This window comes from Ciconia boyciana, chromosome 32, assembly GCF_034638445.1.
Source record: "Ciconia boyciana chromosome 32, ASM3463844v1, whole genome shotgun sequence".
NCBI classification, from domain to species: domain Eukaryota; kingdom Metazoa; phylum Chordata; class Aves; order Ciconiiformes; family Ciconiidae; genus Ciconia; species Ciconia boyciana.
The window spans coordinates 369,038-385,194 of NC_132965.1; the positions used below are offsets into that span (position 1 = coordinate 369,038).

Consider the following 16,157-nt stretch of genomic DNA (forward strand, 5'->3'; position numbering starts at 1 on the left):
CCCGCGGGGAGGAAAGGGGCGTGGCCGCCCCTAGGGGTGGAGCTGAGGGGCGTGGCCACGGGCTGCCAAGCTGGAGTAGGCGGGGCACGGCGGTGACGTGGCGAAAGGGGGCGGGGCGCGGCGCTACACGTGCCAGGCAGCAGAGATGGAGGCGGCACCACCTTTAATTGGGGGGGGGCACCCCCTTTAATGAGGGTTCCTCTTTAATTAGGGGCTTCCCCCTTTAATTAGGCGATCCCCTTAATTGGGGGGGGTCCCCCTTAATCGGGGGGACACCCCCCACAGACACACGCACGCACACAAGGGGGGTGTGACAGCAGCTGGGGACCCCCCACGTGGGACGACCCCACTCAGCACCTATTGGGGGGCGGGGGGAAGCAGCCCAGCCCTGATTGTCCGGGGGGGGTCCTCCAGTATCCCAGCACCCCCGGGGCGCTGCCCCCAGCACCCCTAGGCGGGGGCCGCGCGCCTTCAGGTCAGGGGCCGAGTGCTGGCGGCGGATGCGGGGGAGGGGCGTCCCCGGGGGGCAGGGGCCCCCCGGCCTTGGCGGCTGCCGCGGGGGGCCCCCATCCAGAGACGCCGCCGGGGGCGCCCGAAAGAGGAGGGGGGGTTGTCCTGAGGGGGGGGGCCGCCCCCCGCCCAAGCCAGGCGGGGCTGGGGGTTGCTCTTAAAGGGGAAGCGAAGCTTACAGTCCTGGGGGAGGGGTGAAGCGGGGGGCGGCGGGGGGCGGGGGCTGCAGCCCCCCCCCCAAGCGGGCCTGCTCCTGCCGCAGCCAGCGCAGCCGCCCCCGCCGGAAGGCCGGATCCTGCTCCATCAGCCGGCAGAGCCGCTCCGCCGCCGAGGACGCCGCCGGTGACGCCGGTGAGGGTGACGCCGGTGAGGGTGACGCCGGTGAGGGTGACGAGGGTGGCGCCCCCTCCCCAGCGCGGGCGGGGGGGGGCTCCTGAGTGGGGGACGAGGCCTCTGCGTCCTCCTCCTGCTGGGGGGAGGGGAGAGAGCGGGGTCAGGGCAGGCCCGGCTGGGGGGGAGGGGGCTGGGGGGCAGGGAGGGGCACGCGTGGGGTCCCAGGGGGCTGCGTGGGGCAGGCAGGGCCCACGTCGGGGGGCTGTGGGGTGGTGTGGGGCAGGCAGGCCCCACACCAGGGGTCTATACGGGGACGTGGGGCAGGCAGGACCCATATGAGGGTTCTATAGGGTGATAGGGGGCAGGCAGGACCCACACCAAGGTCCTGTGGGGCAGCGTGGGGCAGACAGGCCCCATGTTAGGGGTCTGTGGGGCAGGCAGGCCCCACACCAGGGGTCTATGGAGTGATGTGGGGCAGGTAGGACTCACACCAAGGTCCTGTGGGGCAGCGTGGGGCAGGCAGGCCCCACACCAGGGGTCTATGGGGGACGTGGGGCAGGCAGGACCCATATGAGGGTTCTATAGGGTGATAGGGGGCAGGCAGGACCCACACCAAGGTCCTGTGGGGTGGCGTGGGGCAGACAGGACCCACATTAGGGGTCCGTGGAGCAGGCAGGCCCCACACCAGGGGTCTATGGAGTGATGTGGGGCAGGTAGGACTCACACCAAGGTCCTGTGGGGCAGTGTGGGGCAGACAGGCCCCATGTTAGGGGTCTGTGAGGCAGGCAGGCCCCACACCAGGGGTCTATAGGGGGATGTGGGGCAGGCAGGACCCATATGAGGGTTCTATAGGGTGATGGGGGGCAGGCAGGCCCCACACCAGGGGTCTATAGGGGGACGTGGGGCAGGCAGGACCCACATCACGCTCCCCTGGGGCAGGCAGACCCCCCCCCCCAGGGCCCCATGGGAGGCGGTAGGGCAGGCCGTGGGGCAGGCCGTGGGGCGGGCCGGGGGGGCTCCCTCACCGCCGGGAGGGGGATGACGCGCTCCATCTTGCCGACGCGATCCCGCAGGGCGCGGATCTGCTCGTCCTTGGCGCTGTTCTGCCGCTTCACCTCCCGCAGGATCCCCGCCAGCTTGTCCAGGTGAGCCCGCAGCCCCTCCACCTCCGCCCCGGCGACGTCGCCGCCGCCGCCATCCTCTTCGCCTCCTCCCACCGTATCCCAAACGTCCCGCGCCACGGCGCGCCAGGTCTCCCGCTCGTGAGGATCGCGTTTGCCGTAACGCCGGCAGAGCTCTTTCATCTTGACGATGCTCATGGCTTCCACCTCTCGCCGCGCTTGCCGAAAATCCCGCAGGGCCACCTCGTAGCAGATCTCCTTCACCGCCTGCATCTTCAGATCCGCCATGGTGACCCAGGGAGGATCCGGTGTCGCCGGCCGGCGCCGCTGAGGGATCTGGTAGACGCGGAGGGGCTCCCGGCGTTTGCCGGGGCTGGGGAGGCCGCAGCGGCGGACGATGGAACGGACGGTGGGCGCCGGCAGTTTTTGGCGGAGGGAGGAGATGAGGCGCCAACCGGCTTCGCACCAGCGCTGCTCCGGGTCGTCACCGCTGTCCGGGTCGGCGTGCTGGGGCGGGGGACGCGGCGGGGACACGGTGGGGACGGGGACGCGGGGGGGACACGGGGGGGTGGGGGGGGGCGGGGACGTGGTGGGGACGGGGACACAGGGGGGACACGGTTGGGGACAGGGATGCGGCAGGGTGACACCCAGGGGCCACCCAAGGGACACTGAGGGGACCCAGGGGCCACCCAAGGACACCCAGGGGCCAGCTGTGACACCCAGGGACACCCAGGGGACAACTGTGACACCCAGGGGACACTGAGGGGACCCAAGGGCCACCCAGGGGCCACCTGTGACACCCAGGGGACCCCAAGGGGACACCCAGGGGCCACCTGTGACCCCCAGGGGACACGGGACAACTGTGACACCCAAGGGACACTGAAGGGACCCAGGGGCCACCTGTGACCCCCAGGGGCCACCCAGGGGACCCAGGCATCAGCTGTGACACCCAGGGGTCACCCAGGCGTCAGCTGTGACACCCAGGGGACACTGAGGGGACCCAGGGGACAACTGTGACACCCAGGGGCCACCCAAAGGACACTGAGGAGACCCAAGGACACCCAGGGGCCAGCTGTGACCCCCAGGGACACCCAGGGGACAACTGTGACACCCAGGGGACACTGAGGGGACGCCCAGGGGTCAGCTGTGACACCCAGGGGACACGGGGGACAACTGTGACACCCAGGGGACACTGAGGGGACCCAAGGGCCACCCAGGGGCCACCTGTGACACCCAGGGGACCCCAAGGGGACACCCAGAGGTCAGCTGTGACCCCCAGGGGACACAGGGGACAACTGTGACCCCCAGGGGACGCTGAAGGGACCCAGGGGCCACCTGTGACCCCCAGGGGCCACCCAGGGGACCCAGGCATCAGCTGTGACACCCAGGGGTCACCCAGGCGTCAGCTGTGACACCCAGGGGACACCCAGGGGTCAGCTGTGACACCCAGGGGACACTGAGGGGACCCAGGGGACAACTGTGACACCCAGGGGGCACCCAAAGGACACTGAGGAGACCCAAGGGCCACCCAGGGGACACCCAGGGGACAACTGTGACACCCAGGGGACACGGGGGACAACTGTGACACCCAAGGGACACTGAGGGGACCCAAGGGCCACCCAGGGGCCAGCTGTGACCCCCAGGGGACACAGGGGCCACCTGTGACCCCCAGGGGACCCCCGTGCCCCCCTCACCCTCCGCCGCTGCTCCAGCCGCTGGTCGGCCTCCTCCTTCTCCCGCCGGTACTGGTTCTCCAGGTCCTGCAGCCTGCGGGGGGGGGACACGGCGTGAGCCCCCCCGGGCGTCCCCCGGGCGTCCCCAGGGTGTCCCCAGGGCGTCCCCAGGGTGTCCCCGAGGTGTCCCCGAGGCGTCCCCAGGGCGTCCCCACCTCTTCTCCATCTCCAGGCGCATGTCGATGCCCTGCTGCTCCAGCAGCTCCCGCTGGGCCAGGTTCCAGTCCGGGGGGGGCTCGGGGGGGCCGCGCTCCCGCTCCCGGCGCGCCTGCTCCGGGTGGGTGAAGCGGAAAACGTGGTTCTTCCCCAAAACGAGGCGGTGGCCTGGGGGGAGGGGAGAGGAGGGTGGGACCCAGGCGGGCCGGGGGAGGGGGCGGGGGGCACACGGGGCTTGGGGGATTTGGGGGAACACGGGGGTTTGGGGGACACACGGGGTTTGGGGGGATTTGGGGGAATTTGGGGAGAGACAGGGATTTGGGGGACACACAGGGTTTGGGGGGATTTGGGGGGAACACGGGGATTTGGGGAGATTTGGGGGAGAGATGGGGATTTGGGGGGAACACAGGGATTTGGGGGATTTGGGGGAGAGATGGGGATTTGGGGGGAACACAGGGATTTGGGGGTACACACGGGGTTTGGGGGATTTGGGGGGAACACGGGGATTTGGGGGCACACACGGGGTTTGGGGGGATTTGGGGGAATTTGGGGGAGAGACGGGGATTTGGGGGGACACACGGGGTTTGGGGGGTTTGGGGGAGAGATGGGGATTTGGGGGGAACACGGGGATTTGGGGGTACACGCAGGGTTTGGGGGATTTGGGGGAATCTGGGGGAGAGACGGGGATTTGGGGACACACGGGGTTTGGGGGGACACGGATTTGGGGGCATTTACAGGGATTTAGTGGGGACACACGGGGTTTGGGGGATGGGGGACACAGGGATTTGGGGACACACACGGGGTTGGGGGGATTTGGGGGAGACAGACTTGGGGGAACAGATTTGGGGGGCAGTTGGGGGGATAGGCAGGGATTGGGGGGCACACGGGGATTTGGGGAATTTGGGGCATTTACAGGGATTTGGGGGACACACGGGGTTTTGGGGAGACAGGGATTTGGGGGTCACGGGGATTTGGGGGGGCATATACAAGGATTTGGGGGACACAGGGACTTGGGGGTCACAAGGATTTGGGGGAACATAGGGAATTGAGGGGATTTGGGGTGTCACAGGGATGTGGGGGACGATGATTGGGGGGTCACAGGGATTTGAGGGGGTCACGCAGGGATTTGGGGGACATGCGGGGATTTGGGGGGACATGATTTGGGGGTCACGTGGGGATTTGGGGGTCACGCGGGGATTTGGGGGACATGATTTGGGGGTGTCACAGGGATCTGGGGGGTCCCTACCCGACTTGAGGACCACCGGCTCCGTCACCTGCTTCCCGTTGACGTAGGTCTCGGCCCCCTCGCACGGCTCCAGCGTCACCACCACTTGGGGGGGGCAACGAGGAGGGGGTTACGACACTGCTAAAACGGGGGGACCCCAAAATCCCACCCTGCCCCCAAAACCCCCAACCCCCCTTAGGACCCCTCTCCCGCCGGCGCGGGGGAGCGGTACCTGGGGGCCGCGGTGACCTGCTCCAGTGCCAGCATTGGGGAAGGGGGTGGGGGGGAGAAAAAGGAGTTAGGGGTGCAGGGGAGGGGGCAGGAAAAGGCGCGGGGGGGCACCCCAAAATCTGGGGGCCCCCCCCTAATTTCCTACCTTCGCCCGAGGGGTCGGGGCGGCTGCGGAAGAGGCAGTGCTGCTCCCCGATGAACGGCCCCGACAGCTTGATGTCCACGTCCACTTGGCCCACTCTGGGGGGGCACAGGGATTTGGGGGGCCCTGTAGGGTTTGGGGGGCCCCTGTGGGGTTTGGGGGCCCCCAAGACACCCCCACCCCCTCACCTGGTCACGCCGTCCTTGATGTGGTAGAGGAGGCACTCGGACATCAGCGGGTCCTCGTTGAGGTTCACTAAGTGGGGGTCTTTTTTGGGGGGCACCCCAAAAAAAAACCAAAAAAACACCCCAAAACCAGAGTCAGGGCTCAGTGGGAGGTACCCCACGGTGGGGGGAGGGGGGTGTGGGGTTTTGGGGGCCCCCAGCCCCCAAGTTGCCTTTTTAGGGGAGAAGACGCCGGGGGTGCCGCCGTCCTCCCGCAGGGCCACCCGCATCTCGGCCAGCAGCGCCTCCCTGGGGGCACGGGGGGTTGGGGGGGTTGGGGGCTGGGGGTAGGAGGGGGCTGGGGTGGCATGGGAGGGGGTTGGGGGGCTGTGGGAGGTTTTGGGGGCTGTGGGGAGCAGTGGGGGTTTTGGGGGCTGTGGTGGGGTCAGTGGGGGGGGATTGGGGGGCTGTGGGGGGTGTTGGGGGGTCAGGGGGCTGGGGGGTGTTGGGGGGTTTTGGGGGGCTGTGGGGGGGGTTGGGGGAGCTGGGGGGGACAGTGGGGGTTTTTGGGGGTGTGGGGCGTGGGAAGGGTGTTGGGAGGGTTTGGGGGCTGTGGGGGGTCAGAGGGTTTGGAGGGGCCATGGGGGGTCTGGGGAGCCATGGGAGGGGTTTTGGGGGGCTGTGGGGGGTGGGGTGCTGAGAGGAAAGTGGGGGGCTTTGGGGGCTGGGGAGGGGTGTTGGGGGTTTTGGGGGCCCCCACGGGGGCTCGGGGGTGTTGGGCTGCAGTGGGGGTCTGGGGGGGCGCAAAGGGGTTGGGGGACCAGATGGGGGTTTGGGGGCCAGCGGGGGTTTTGGGGGCTTTCAGGTGGTGGGGGCTGTGGGGCGCCGGGGGGCTGGTTTGGGCCCCCCTCACCGCTCCAGGCGCAGCGCCTCCGTCCTGCGCAGCTTCTCCTCCCCGGTCTCGTTCAGCTCCGCGATGATTTTCTCCGTCTCCTGGGGGGGACACACGATCGGGGGGAGGGGTGAGCCCAGCCCCTGGGTGCCCCGGGGTGGGGGAGGGCGGGGGGTTCAGGGTCACCTGCAGCCGCTCCATGGCCTCGGCGGCGCCGAGGGGGCAGCGGCTCCGTCCCCCGTTGAGGGCGGCGGGGAGGGGTCCGCGGGGGGGCTGGGGGCTCTGTGGCTCCGTTCGGGCCTGGGGGGGAATGGGGGTCGGGGGAAATGGGGTTCGGGGGGCTGGGAGCCCCTCCTGCACTGCCCCCCAACCCCCAGCTCTGCCCCCCAAGTCCCCTCCTCTTCCCCCCCACAAATCCCCTTAGCTCTGCCCCCAAGTCCCCCTAAACCTGCCCCCCAAACCCCTCCCCATCCGCCACCCCGAGCCCCCCACTCTGCCCCAAGCCCCCAAACCTGCCCCCAGACCCCTTAGCTCTGCCCCCCAAGCCCCCAAACCCGCCCCACCCCCCTGCCCCCAAACCCCTCTGCCCCCCAAACCCCCTCTGTGTCCCCAAACCCCTTCCCTCTGCCCCCGAACCCCTCTCTGCCCCCCAAACCCCTTAGCTCTGCCCCCAAGTCCCCAAACCTGCCCCACCCCTTCCCTCTGCCCCCCCAAACCCCCTTAGCTCTGCCCCCCAAAACCTGCCCCACTCCCCTTTTCTCTGCCCCCCAACCTTCCCCACTTCCTCTGCCCCCAAACCCTCTGCCCCCCAAACCCTGTGTCCCCAATCCCCCTTCCCTCTACCCCCAAACCCCTCTGCCCCCAACCCCCCACCCTCTTCCCTCTGCCCCCCAAACCCTCTGCCCCCCAAACCCCCACCCCCTTCCCTCTGCCCCCCAAACCCCTCTGCCCCCCAACCCCCCACCCCCTTCCCTCTGCCCCCCCAAACCCTCTGTACCCCCAAACACCCTTAGCTCTGCCCCCCAACCTTCCTCACCCCCTCTATCCCCCAAATCCCCTCTCTGTCCCCAAACCCCTTCCTCTGCTCCCCAAACCCCCCACCCCTTCCCTCTGGCCCCCAAACCCCTCTGTACCCCAAACCCCTTCCTCTGCCCCCCAAACCCCCCACCCCTTCCTTCTGCCCCCCAAACCCCTCTCTGTCCCCAAACCCCTTCCTCTGCTCCCCCAAACCCCCCCACCCCTTCCTCTGGCTCCCCAAACCCCCCACCCCCTTCCTTCCTCTGCCCCCAAACCCCTCTGTACCCCCCAAACCCCCCCACCCCCTTCCTCTGCCCCCAAACCCTCTGTACCCCCAACCCCCCCCCACCCCCTTCCTCTGCCCCCCAAACCCTCTCCCCAGCCCCCCAAACCTCACCGGCGGGGGCCAGGGCGTGGGCCAGCCCCTGGGCGCAGAGCAGCTCCCGCAGCCGCGTCACCTCCTGCCGCAGCTCCCGGATCAGGCGGGCGTTGGGGTCCTCGTTGATCACCGCGTGGCACCGGATCTGCTTGGTGCGGTCGGCGTAGCGGGGGGGGGGCCAGGATCAGGGCTGGGACCCCCCTCCCCCTCCCCCCCCAAAAAAATAAAACCATCACAGAGCCCCCCTGAAATCTCCCCCACGCCCCCCAAGCGGCGCCTCACCGCAGGGTGCTGAGCGTCTCCTCGTAGTTGATGTCGGCCGGGCTCAGCGCCGCGATCATGGCCGTGCGGGAGTTACCGCCTGCGGGGAGAGGATGGGGGGGGTTAGGGGACCCCCAAAAAACTCAGACCCCCCCCCAAACCCCCCCCAACTCACCCAGGTTCTCCTTCAGCAGCCAGGTCAGCACCGAGTCCCGGTAAGGGATGAAATCCGGCTTCTTCTTCCTGCTGTTCTGCTACAGGGTGGGGGGGGAAGGGAAAAGGGGGGCTCGTGTGTGCCCCTCCCCCAAAATGAGGGGACCCCGGAGACCGGGGAGGGGACCCCAGAGTCCGGGGAGGGGGGGGCGAGGACCCCCGTGCCCCCCCAAACTCACCGCCTCGGCCAGGGCGGAGATGACTTTCCCCAGCGTGGTCAGAGACTTGTTGATGTTGGCGCCTTCCTGGGGAGGAAGAGGAGGATGAGGAAGGCTGGGGGTCCCCGCGGACCCCCCCCCTCCCCTATTTGGGGGTGCAGGGGTCCCCCCGAGCCCCCCAGCTCCTCACCTTCAGGCGAATGCCCTTGGCCCCCGAGGCGTCGGCGCGCTCGCTGCCGGCCAGGTCCACCAGGCTGATGCGGCTGACCTGGGGGGCAGGGGGGATGTGGGGGTCTGGGGGACGTGGGGGGAAGCTGGGAGGAGTTTGGGGGCACTGAGGGATTTGGGGGATTTGGGGGTGTGGGGGGGGATTTGGGGGCCTGGGGATTTAGGGGAATTTGGGAGGAGTTTGGGGGCACTGAGGGGATTTGGGGGGCAGGGGGGTCAGGGGATTTGGGGGATTTGGGGGATTTGGGGGTCTGGGGGACTTGGGGGAATTTGGGAGGAGTTTGGGGAGCACTGAGGGGATTTGGGGGTGATTTGGGGGTGGGGGAGGATTTGGGGGGAATTTGGGAGGAGTTTGGGGGCACTGAGGGGATTTGGGGAGATTTGGGGGTGTGGGGGATTTGGGGGTCTGGGGGATTTGGGGGAATTTGGGAGGAGTTTGGGGGGCACTGAGGGGATTTGGGGGCAGGGGGGTCAGGGGATTTGGGGGGATTTTGGGGGATTTGGGGGTCTGGGGGACTTGGGGGGGAATCTGGGAGGAGTTTGGGGGCACTGATGGGATTTTGGGGGTGATTTGGGGTGGGGGAGGATTTGGGGGGAATTTGGGAGGAGTTTGGGGGCACTGATGGGATTTGGGGGAATTTGGGGGATGTTGGGGGGTTCAGGGATTTTGGGGTGATTCGGGGAGATCTGGGGGTTCAGGAATCTGGGGAGAATTTGGGGGATTTGGGGGTGGGGATTTGGGGGACTTGGGGGGTTGGAGGGAGCTGAGGGGGATTTGGTGGGATTTTGGGATTTTAGGGGACGGGGAGATTTGGGGGAATTCAGGGGGATTTGGGGGATTTTGTGGGATTTGGGGGACTTGGGGGACTTGAGAGTGATTTGGGGGGCTTTGTGGGATTTGGGAGGATTTTAGGGGATTTGGGGGATTCAGGGGGTTGGGAGTGACTTCAGGGTATTGGGGGGCATCGGTGGGGGATTTCAGGGGATTCGGGGATGTGGGTGCAGCCCGAGGGGGGTTTTGGGGGGATCGGGGGCTTTTGGGGTGCAGCGTCACCTTCTCGCTCTGCAGCTCGGTCAGGCGGTCGCGGCGGCGCTGGCTGAGGACGATGGTGAAGACGGCGTGGGAGCGGCTGCTGGTCTCGTTCATGTTGGTGGCCGCCACCGTCCTGAGTGGGAGCGGGCAGGGGGACATCATCAGCGAGGGGGGGGTGGGGGGGGCCCCCCGAAATGTCGGGGTGTCCCCCGTCCCCCCCCAACCTGGCCTTGTTGCCGCTGTCCATCAGGTCGGCGATGTCCTCGAAGGAGGTGACGGCCAGGCGGGACAGGTCCTGGACGTAGGGGCCCATCAGGGGGTGCTCCCGCACCCGCAGCCCCCCCCGGCTTTTGGGGTTCAGCAGGTCCCGCACCCGCTCGCAGTAGATCTCCATGTAGCTCACCTGGAGGAGGGGGGGAACCCCCAAAAACGGTGAGGGAGGGGGAACCCCCAGACTGATGGGGGGAACCCTGACACGGTGAGGGGGTGAACCCCCAAACTGATGGGGGGGAACTCTGACACGGTGAGGGGGTGAACCCCCAAATCGCTTGGGGGGAACCCTGAAATGGTGAGGGGGTGAACCCCCAAACTGATGGGGAGGGGGCAGGTGAACCCCTAAACTGATGGGGGTGTTGGGCAGGTGAACCCCCAAAACGGTGAGGGGGAACCCCCAAACTGATGGAGGGGAAACCCCAAACCACTGGGGAGGGGTGGGTGAACCCCAAACTGCTGGGGGGGAGGCTGCGAGGAGGTGGGGGCTGGCCTGAACCCCCAAATCGCCGGGCTGGGGGCGGGGGGCTACGAGGGAGACACCACAGTGAACCCCCACACCCCCAGGTCCGTGAGACAAGGGGGCCCACCCCGAACCCCCAAAACCCCCAAAACCGGGGGGCTGCAAGGTGGGGAGGGGGTCTGCAAGGTGGGGAGCCCCCCGAACCCCCAAACCCCCCCAACTCACCTCCACGGAGAAGGTGAGATCGGGGGATCCCTCGCGGCCGACGCGGGCGAAGAGATCCTCGCAGAGCTGGGGGCGAGCGGCGCTGAGCCGGAGGCTTGTTTTTTTCTTGGGGGAGGGGGGGGTGTCCAGCCCCCCAAACCCCTCAAAGACCCCCCCAATACCTGCGGGATGATCCCCCGCTGCCCGGCCTCCTGCCGGCCCATCATGGTGTAGGATTTGCCAGCGCCGGTTTGGCCGTAGGCGAGGACGCAGACGTTGTACCCCTCGAAAGCGTGACACAGCATCTCCTCCCCGATATCCTGGTAGACGCGGCGTTGCGAGGCGAAGAGGGGGTCCTCTTCCTGACGGGGGGGGTAATTAGGGACCCCCTTGTGTCCCCCCAAACCCCTGTGTCCCCCCCAAACCCCTGTGTCCCCCCCCAACACTCACCGAGGTGTGCGACCAGTACGAGTAGTCGAAGGTGAAGTGCTTGGTGGCGTCTTTGGGGAGCTTGGGGTTGGTGATGCCTGTTTTGGGGGGGCGGGGGGGGCAAGGGGGGGGTGACAACGTGTTGGGGGGGGGACGCCGTCACCCCCCACGTCACCATCACCGCCGTCCCCATTCCCCCCCCTCCTTCACTGCTATTTTTAGCCCGGCGGCAGCTGGTTCTCCGGGCCGGTGGCCAGGACGGTGCCGCGGGGACAAGGACGGGGAAAGGGGAGGGGGGGGCCGGGGGGGTGTCCCACTCGTGTCCGTGCCCCCCCCCCCCACCCAAAACAACCCCACTCACAGGTGGTGTTGCCTTGCATCTGGATGACGCACTTGGCCTGCCGGCCGGCTTCCCGGGCGTTGAAGGGCCGGACTCTGACCGCCACCTTCACCGACGCACCCGCCATACCGGTGACGGCTTTACCCTGCCGGGACGGACAGACGGACACACTTAACACCTCCCCCCGCACCCCCAAAATAACACCACCCCCCCCCCCAAAAAAAAAGGTGTAGGGGAACCCCCACCCCAGGGCTGGGTTCAACACCAACGCCCCGGCACGGATCGTGCCTGGCTTTGGGGGGACGGGGGGACGGGGGCAACGCCCGGCCGGATCCGTCCCCGTCCTCGTCCCCCCCCAAGAAGAGGCCTAAAAATAACCCCGGGGCGGGGGGGGGAGGGGGGTGATGCGGAAAGAGCTGGAAGCCCCCCCCTCCCCCCACCCAGGGTACAGGCAGGGCCACAGGAGAGGTCAAAGGTCAGGGTTGGGGGTCAAAGGTTGGGATTTGGGGAAGGAAAAGGAGAGTGAGGAGCCTCCCCTCCGCCTCCGTCCCAGCTTGACTCCAGCCGGGATAAACAGCACATGACCCCCCCCGCCCCCCCGCGTCGCTGACCCCCCCAAAATGGGGGCTCCCCCAGGCCGGAGCCCGTGGAGGCCGCAGGCTGTGACCCCGCCACCCTGAGGGCCCCCCACGCTGGGATCACCCCCTATAGCCCCCCTAAACCTGCCCCCACACGCCCTGAGCCCCCAAACCCCCTATAGCCCCCTAAACCTGCCCCCACGCCCCTGAGCCCCCAAACCCCCTATAGCCCCCTAAACCTGCCCCCCACGCCCCTGAGCCCCCCACCCCCGTGACCCCCTAAACCTGCCCCCCATGACCCCTAAACCTGCTCCCCATACCCCGAGCCCCCCAATTGCCTCTATACCCCTTAAGCCTGCTCCCCCAACCCTGAACCCCCACCCCTTTATATCCTCCTAAACCCCTCCCCAAACACCCGCATCCCCCAAACCCCTATACCCCCTAAACCTGCCCCCACACCCCTGAGCCCCCCAAACCTGCTCTCCTACCCCCTGTCACCCCCTAAACCCACTCCCCACTCCTGAGGCCCCCAAACTGCGATCACCCCCTATAACCCCCAAACCTGCCCCTACGCCCCCGGCACCCCTTAAATCCACTCCCAACCCCCGAGACCCCCAAGCCCCCCATAGCCCCCCAAACCTGCCCCCTACCCCTCTGAGCCCCCAAAACCCCCGATAACCCCCTAAACCTGCCCCCTACCCCCGTCACCCCCTAACCCGCTCCCCCACCCCTGAGCCCCCCACTCCCCGAATCCCGCCCCTCCCCGTCCCTCACGCCCCCTCCCCGAGCCTCCTCCCGGTCACTCACCCGCCCCGCGGTCCTTCATCCCCTCCGCCCCACGGCGGACATCCCGACCTCACCCCGCCCGCGGTGCCGGGCCTTCGGCACCGACCCAGGGCCCGGCGGGGCAGGGCCGGGCCGGGCCGGGAGGAGGCGGCGGCGGCGGCGGCGGCGGCGGCGGCGGCGGCGGCGGCGGCGGCGCGGCCCGAGTGGGCGTGGCGTGGCCGCGGTGACGTACGAGGGGCGGGGAGTGTCGCCAGACGGGGAGGAGGAGCCCCGCGCCCCGCCCCGCCCCGCCCACCCTTAAAGGGGCAACGGCGCGGAAAGGTGGGGTCCGCCGTGGGTTCCTCCTCGTCCCCACGGAGCCGCCTTCGCTCACGGTGCTCCCCCGTCTCCCCCTCACGCTTTTCCCTCCTTTTCCTTTCACGCTTTCCCCTCTCATTCCCCCGCTTTTCCCTCTTCTTCCCCTATTTCCCCCCACAGTCCCCCATTTCCCCACACATTTCCCCCTTTTCCCCCATTATCCCCCTTTTCCCCCATTATCCCCCTTTTCTCCCATTATCCCCCCTTTTCCCCCTTTTCTCCCATTATTCCTCCTTTTCCCCCACATTTTCCCCCATTATCCCTCCTTTTCCCTCCATTATCCCTCCTCCTTTTCCCCCATATTTTCCCCTTTATGCCCCCTTTTCCCCCACATTTTCCCCCATTATTCCTCCTTTTCCCCCACACACTTTCCCCAATTATTCCTCCTTTCCCCCCCTTTTCCCTCCATTATCCCTCCTTTTCCCCTCATATTTTCCCCCATTATCGTTCATTTTCACCCCTCACAGTTTTCCCGCCTTTTTTTTCCCACACTTCCCCGTCACACTTTTCCCTTTCATTCTTTCCCTTTTCTTCTCACACTCTCCCCATTCATTCGTCATGTTTTTCTCTCAAACTTTTCCTTCTTCTTCCTTTTCCCCTCACGCTATTTCCCCCCCTTTTCCTCGCGTTTTCCCTCCTTTTTTCCTCACGCTTTCCCCCATTTCCCCGTCACGCTTTGCCTCCATGTCCCCCTCGAGGTTTTCCCACCTTTTTCCCCTCACTCTTTCCCTTTCCTCCTCACGCTTTTCCCTCCCTTTTCCCCCTCATACTTTCCTCCCACACCTGCCGCTTCCCCTCACACTTTTCCCTCCAATTACCCAATTTTCTCTCACACTTTTCCCCATTTTCCCCTCAGGCTTTTCCCTCCATTTCCCTCACACTTTTCGCTGCTTTTCCATTTCCCTTCACCCTTTCCCCAATTTCCCCTCACGCTTTTCCCTCCCTTTTCCCCCCTCACATTTTTTCCCCATTCTCCCCTTTTTCTCCCGTCTTTCCCTCCTTTTCTCGTCACAGTTTTTCTCCATTTTCCCTCCCTTTTGCCCCTCATGCTTTTCCCTCCTTCTCCCTCCTTTCCCCGTTCCCTCTTTTTTCTCTCACGGCTTTCTCCCGTTTTCTTCTCCCGTTTTCTTCTCCCGTTTTCTTCTCCCGTTTTCTTCTCCCGTTTTCTTCTCCCGTTTTTCCCTTCATATTTTTCTCTGCTTTTTTGCTCATATTTTTCCCTCATATTTTTCCCTCCTTTTTCGCTCATATTTTTCCTTCCTTTTATCCTCACGCTTTCCCTCCTTTTCTCTGCTTTTCCCTCATTTTCTGCTCACACTTTATCCCCATTTCCCCACATTTTCTCCTCACACTTTTCCCCCTTTTCCCGCATTTCCCCTCACATATTTCCCCTCCTTTTCTCCTCACACTTTTCTCTCCTTTTCCATTTCCCCTCACGCTTTTTCCCCATTCTCCCCCTTTTCTCCTGGTTTTTCTCCATTTTCCCTCCATTTTGCCCCTCACACTTTTCCCTCCCTCTCTCATCTTTTCTCCTCACACTTCTCCCTGTTCCCTGCTTTTCCCCTCTCCTTTTCCCCTCTCCTTTTCCCCTCTCCTTTTCCCCTCTCCTTTTCCCCTCTCCTTTTCCCCTCTCCTTTTCCCCTCTCCTTTTCCCCTCTCCTTTTCCCCTCACATTTTTATCTCCTTTTCCCCTCACATTTTTATCTCCTGTTCTCCTCACGCTTTACCCCCATTTCTACACATTTTCCCCTCACACTTTCCCTCCCCGTTCCGCCATTCCCCTCACATATTTCCCCTCCTTTTCTCCTCACACTTTTCTCTCCTTTTCCATTTCCCCTCACGCTTTTTCCCCATTCTCCTCCTTTTCTTCTCACGGTTTTCTCCATTTTCCCTCCCTTTTGCCCCTCACGCTTTTCCCTCCTTTTCCCCTCACGCTTTTCCCTCCTTTTCCCCTCACATTTTTCCCTCCTTTTTCCCCTCACATTTTTCCCTCCTTTTTCCCCTCACATTTTTCCCTCCTGTTCTCCTCACGCTTTACCCCCCTTTCTACACATTTTCCCCTCACACTTTCCCTCCCCGTTCCGCCATTCCCCTCACATATTTCCCCTCACACTTCTCCCTGTTCCCTCCTTTGCTCTTCACGCTTTTCCCTCCTTTTCCGTTCTTTTCCCTCATTTTCTCCTCACGCTTTATCCCTGTTTCCCCGCATTTCCCCTCACACTTCCCCCATTTCCCCTCACGTATTTCCCCTCCTTTCCCCCTTACGCTTTTTCCCTTCCCTTTCCCTTCCGTTCCCATCTCACCGTTTCCCCTTTTTCCCTCCTTTTCTCCTCAGGTTTTTCCTCCATTTTCCCTCCCTTTCCCCCCTCACACTTTTTTCCCCTCAGGTTTTCCCCCCTTCCTCCCCTCACATTTCCCTCACATTTCCCTCACATTTCCCCTCACATTTCCCCTCACATTTCCCCTCACATTTCCCCTTTTCCTCCATTTCCCCTCCCTTTCCCCCTCACACTTTTTTCCCCCAGGTTTTCCCCCCTTCCTCCTCCCACGTTTCCCCTCACACGTTTCCCCTCCCACGTTTCCCCTCCCACGTTTCCTCCCACGTTTCCCCTCACACTTCCCCTCACACTTCCCCTCACACTTCCCCTCACACTTTCCCCTTTTCCTCCATTTTCCCTCACATTTCCCCCATTTCCCCCATTTACCTCACGCTTCCCCCACGTCCCCTCCCCGCAGCGCCCAGGACCCCCACCACGACATGGAGGACGAGCCCCGGGCAGCCCTCGTCCCCTTCGCCAGGTACGGCCCCAAAATGTCCCCTGATGGCCCAAAACATCCCCAAATGGCCCCAAAACGGCCGCGTCTCTCGGCGCCCGTTACGAACGCGTCCCTTCGTACCCGTTACGCGCGTATACGTTGATCGCGGCTATACGG

General features: G+C 65.3%; 1 protein-coding gene across 1 annotated transcript; it reads right to left on the reverse strand.

Moving 5' to 3' along the window:
* Positions 1 to 471: 471 nt before the first annotated feature.
* On the reverse strand, positions 472 to 13,043 carry KIF1C (kinesin family member 1C). The gene is given in 24 exon segments (XM_072848603.1): positions 472 to 699; positions 701 to 979; positions 1,869 to 2,471; positions 3,659 to 3,731; positions 3,853 to 4,021; positions 5,100 to 5,183; positions 5,455 to 5,549; positions 5,640 to 5,717; positions 5,847 to 5,924; positions 6,529 to 6,608; positions 6,694 to 6,781; positions 6,783 to 6,807; positions 7,922 to 8,070; positions 8,186 to 8,264; positions 8,340 to 8,415; positions 8,557 to 8,622; positions 8,726 to 8,803; positions 9,818 to 9,929; positions 10,021 to 10,199; positions 10,755 to 10,820; positions 10,916 to 11,095; positions 11,184 to 11,260; positions 11,524 to 11,647; positions 12,888 to 13,043. Coding segments are annotated over 23 exon segments (3,048 nt in total). The 5' UTR covers positions 11,630 to 11,647; positions 12,888 to 13,043.
* Between the last annotated feature and the right edge of the window lie 3,114 nt (positions 13,044 to 16,157).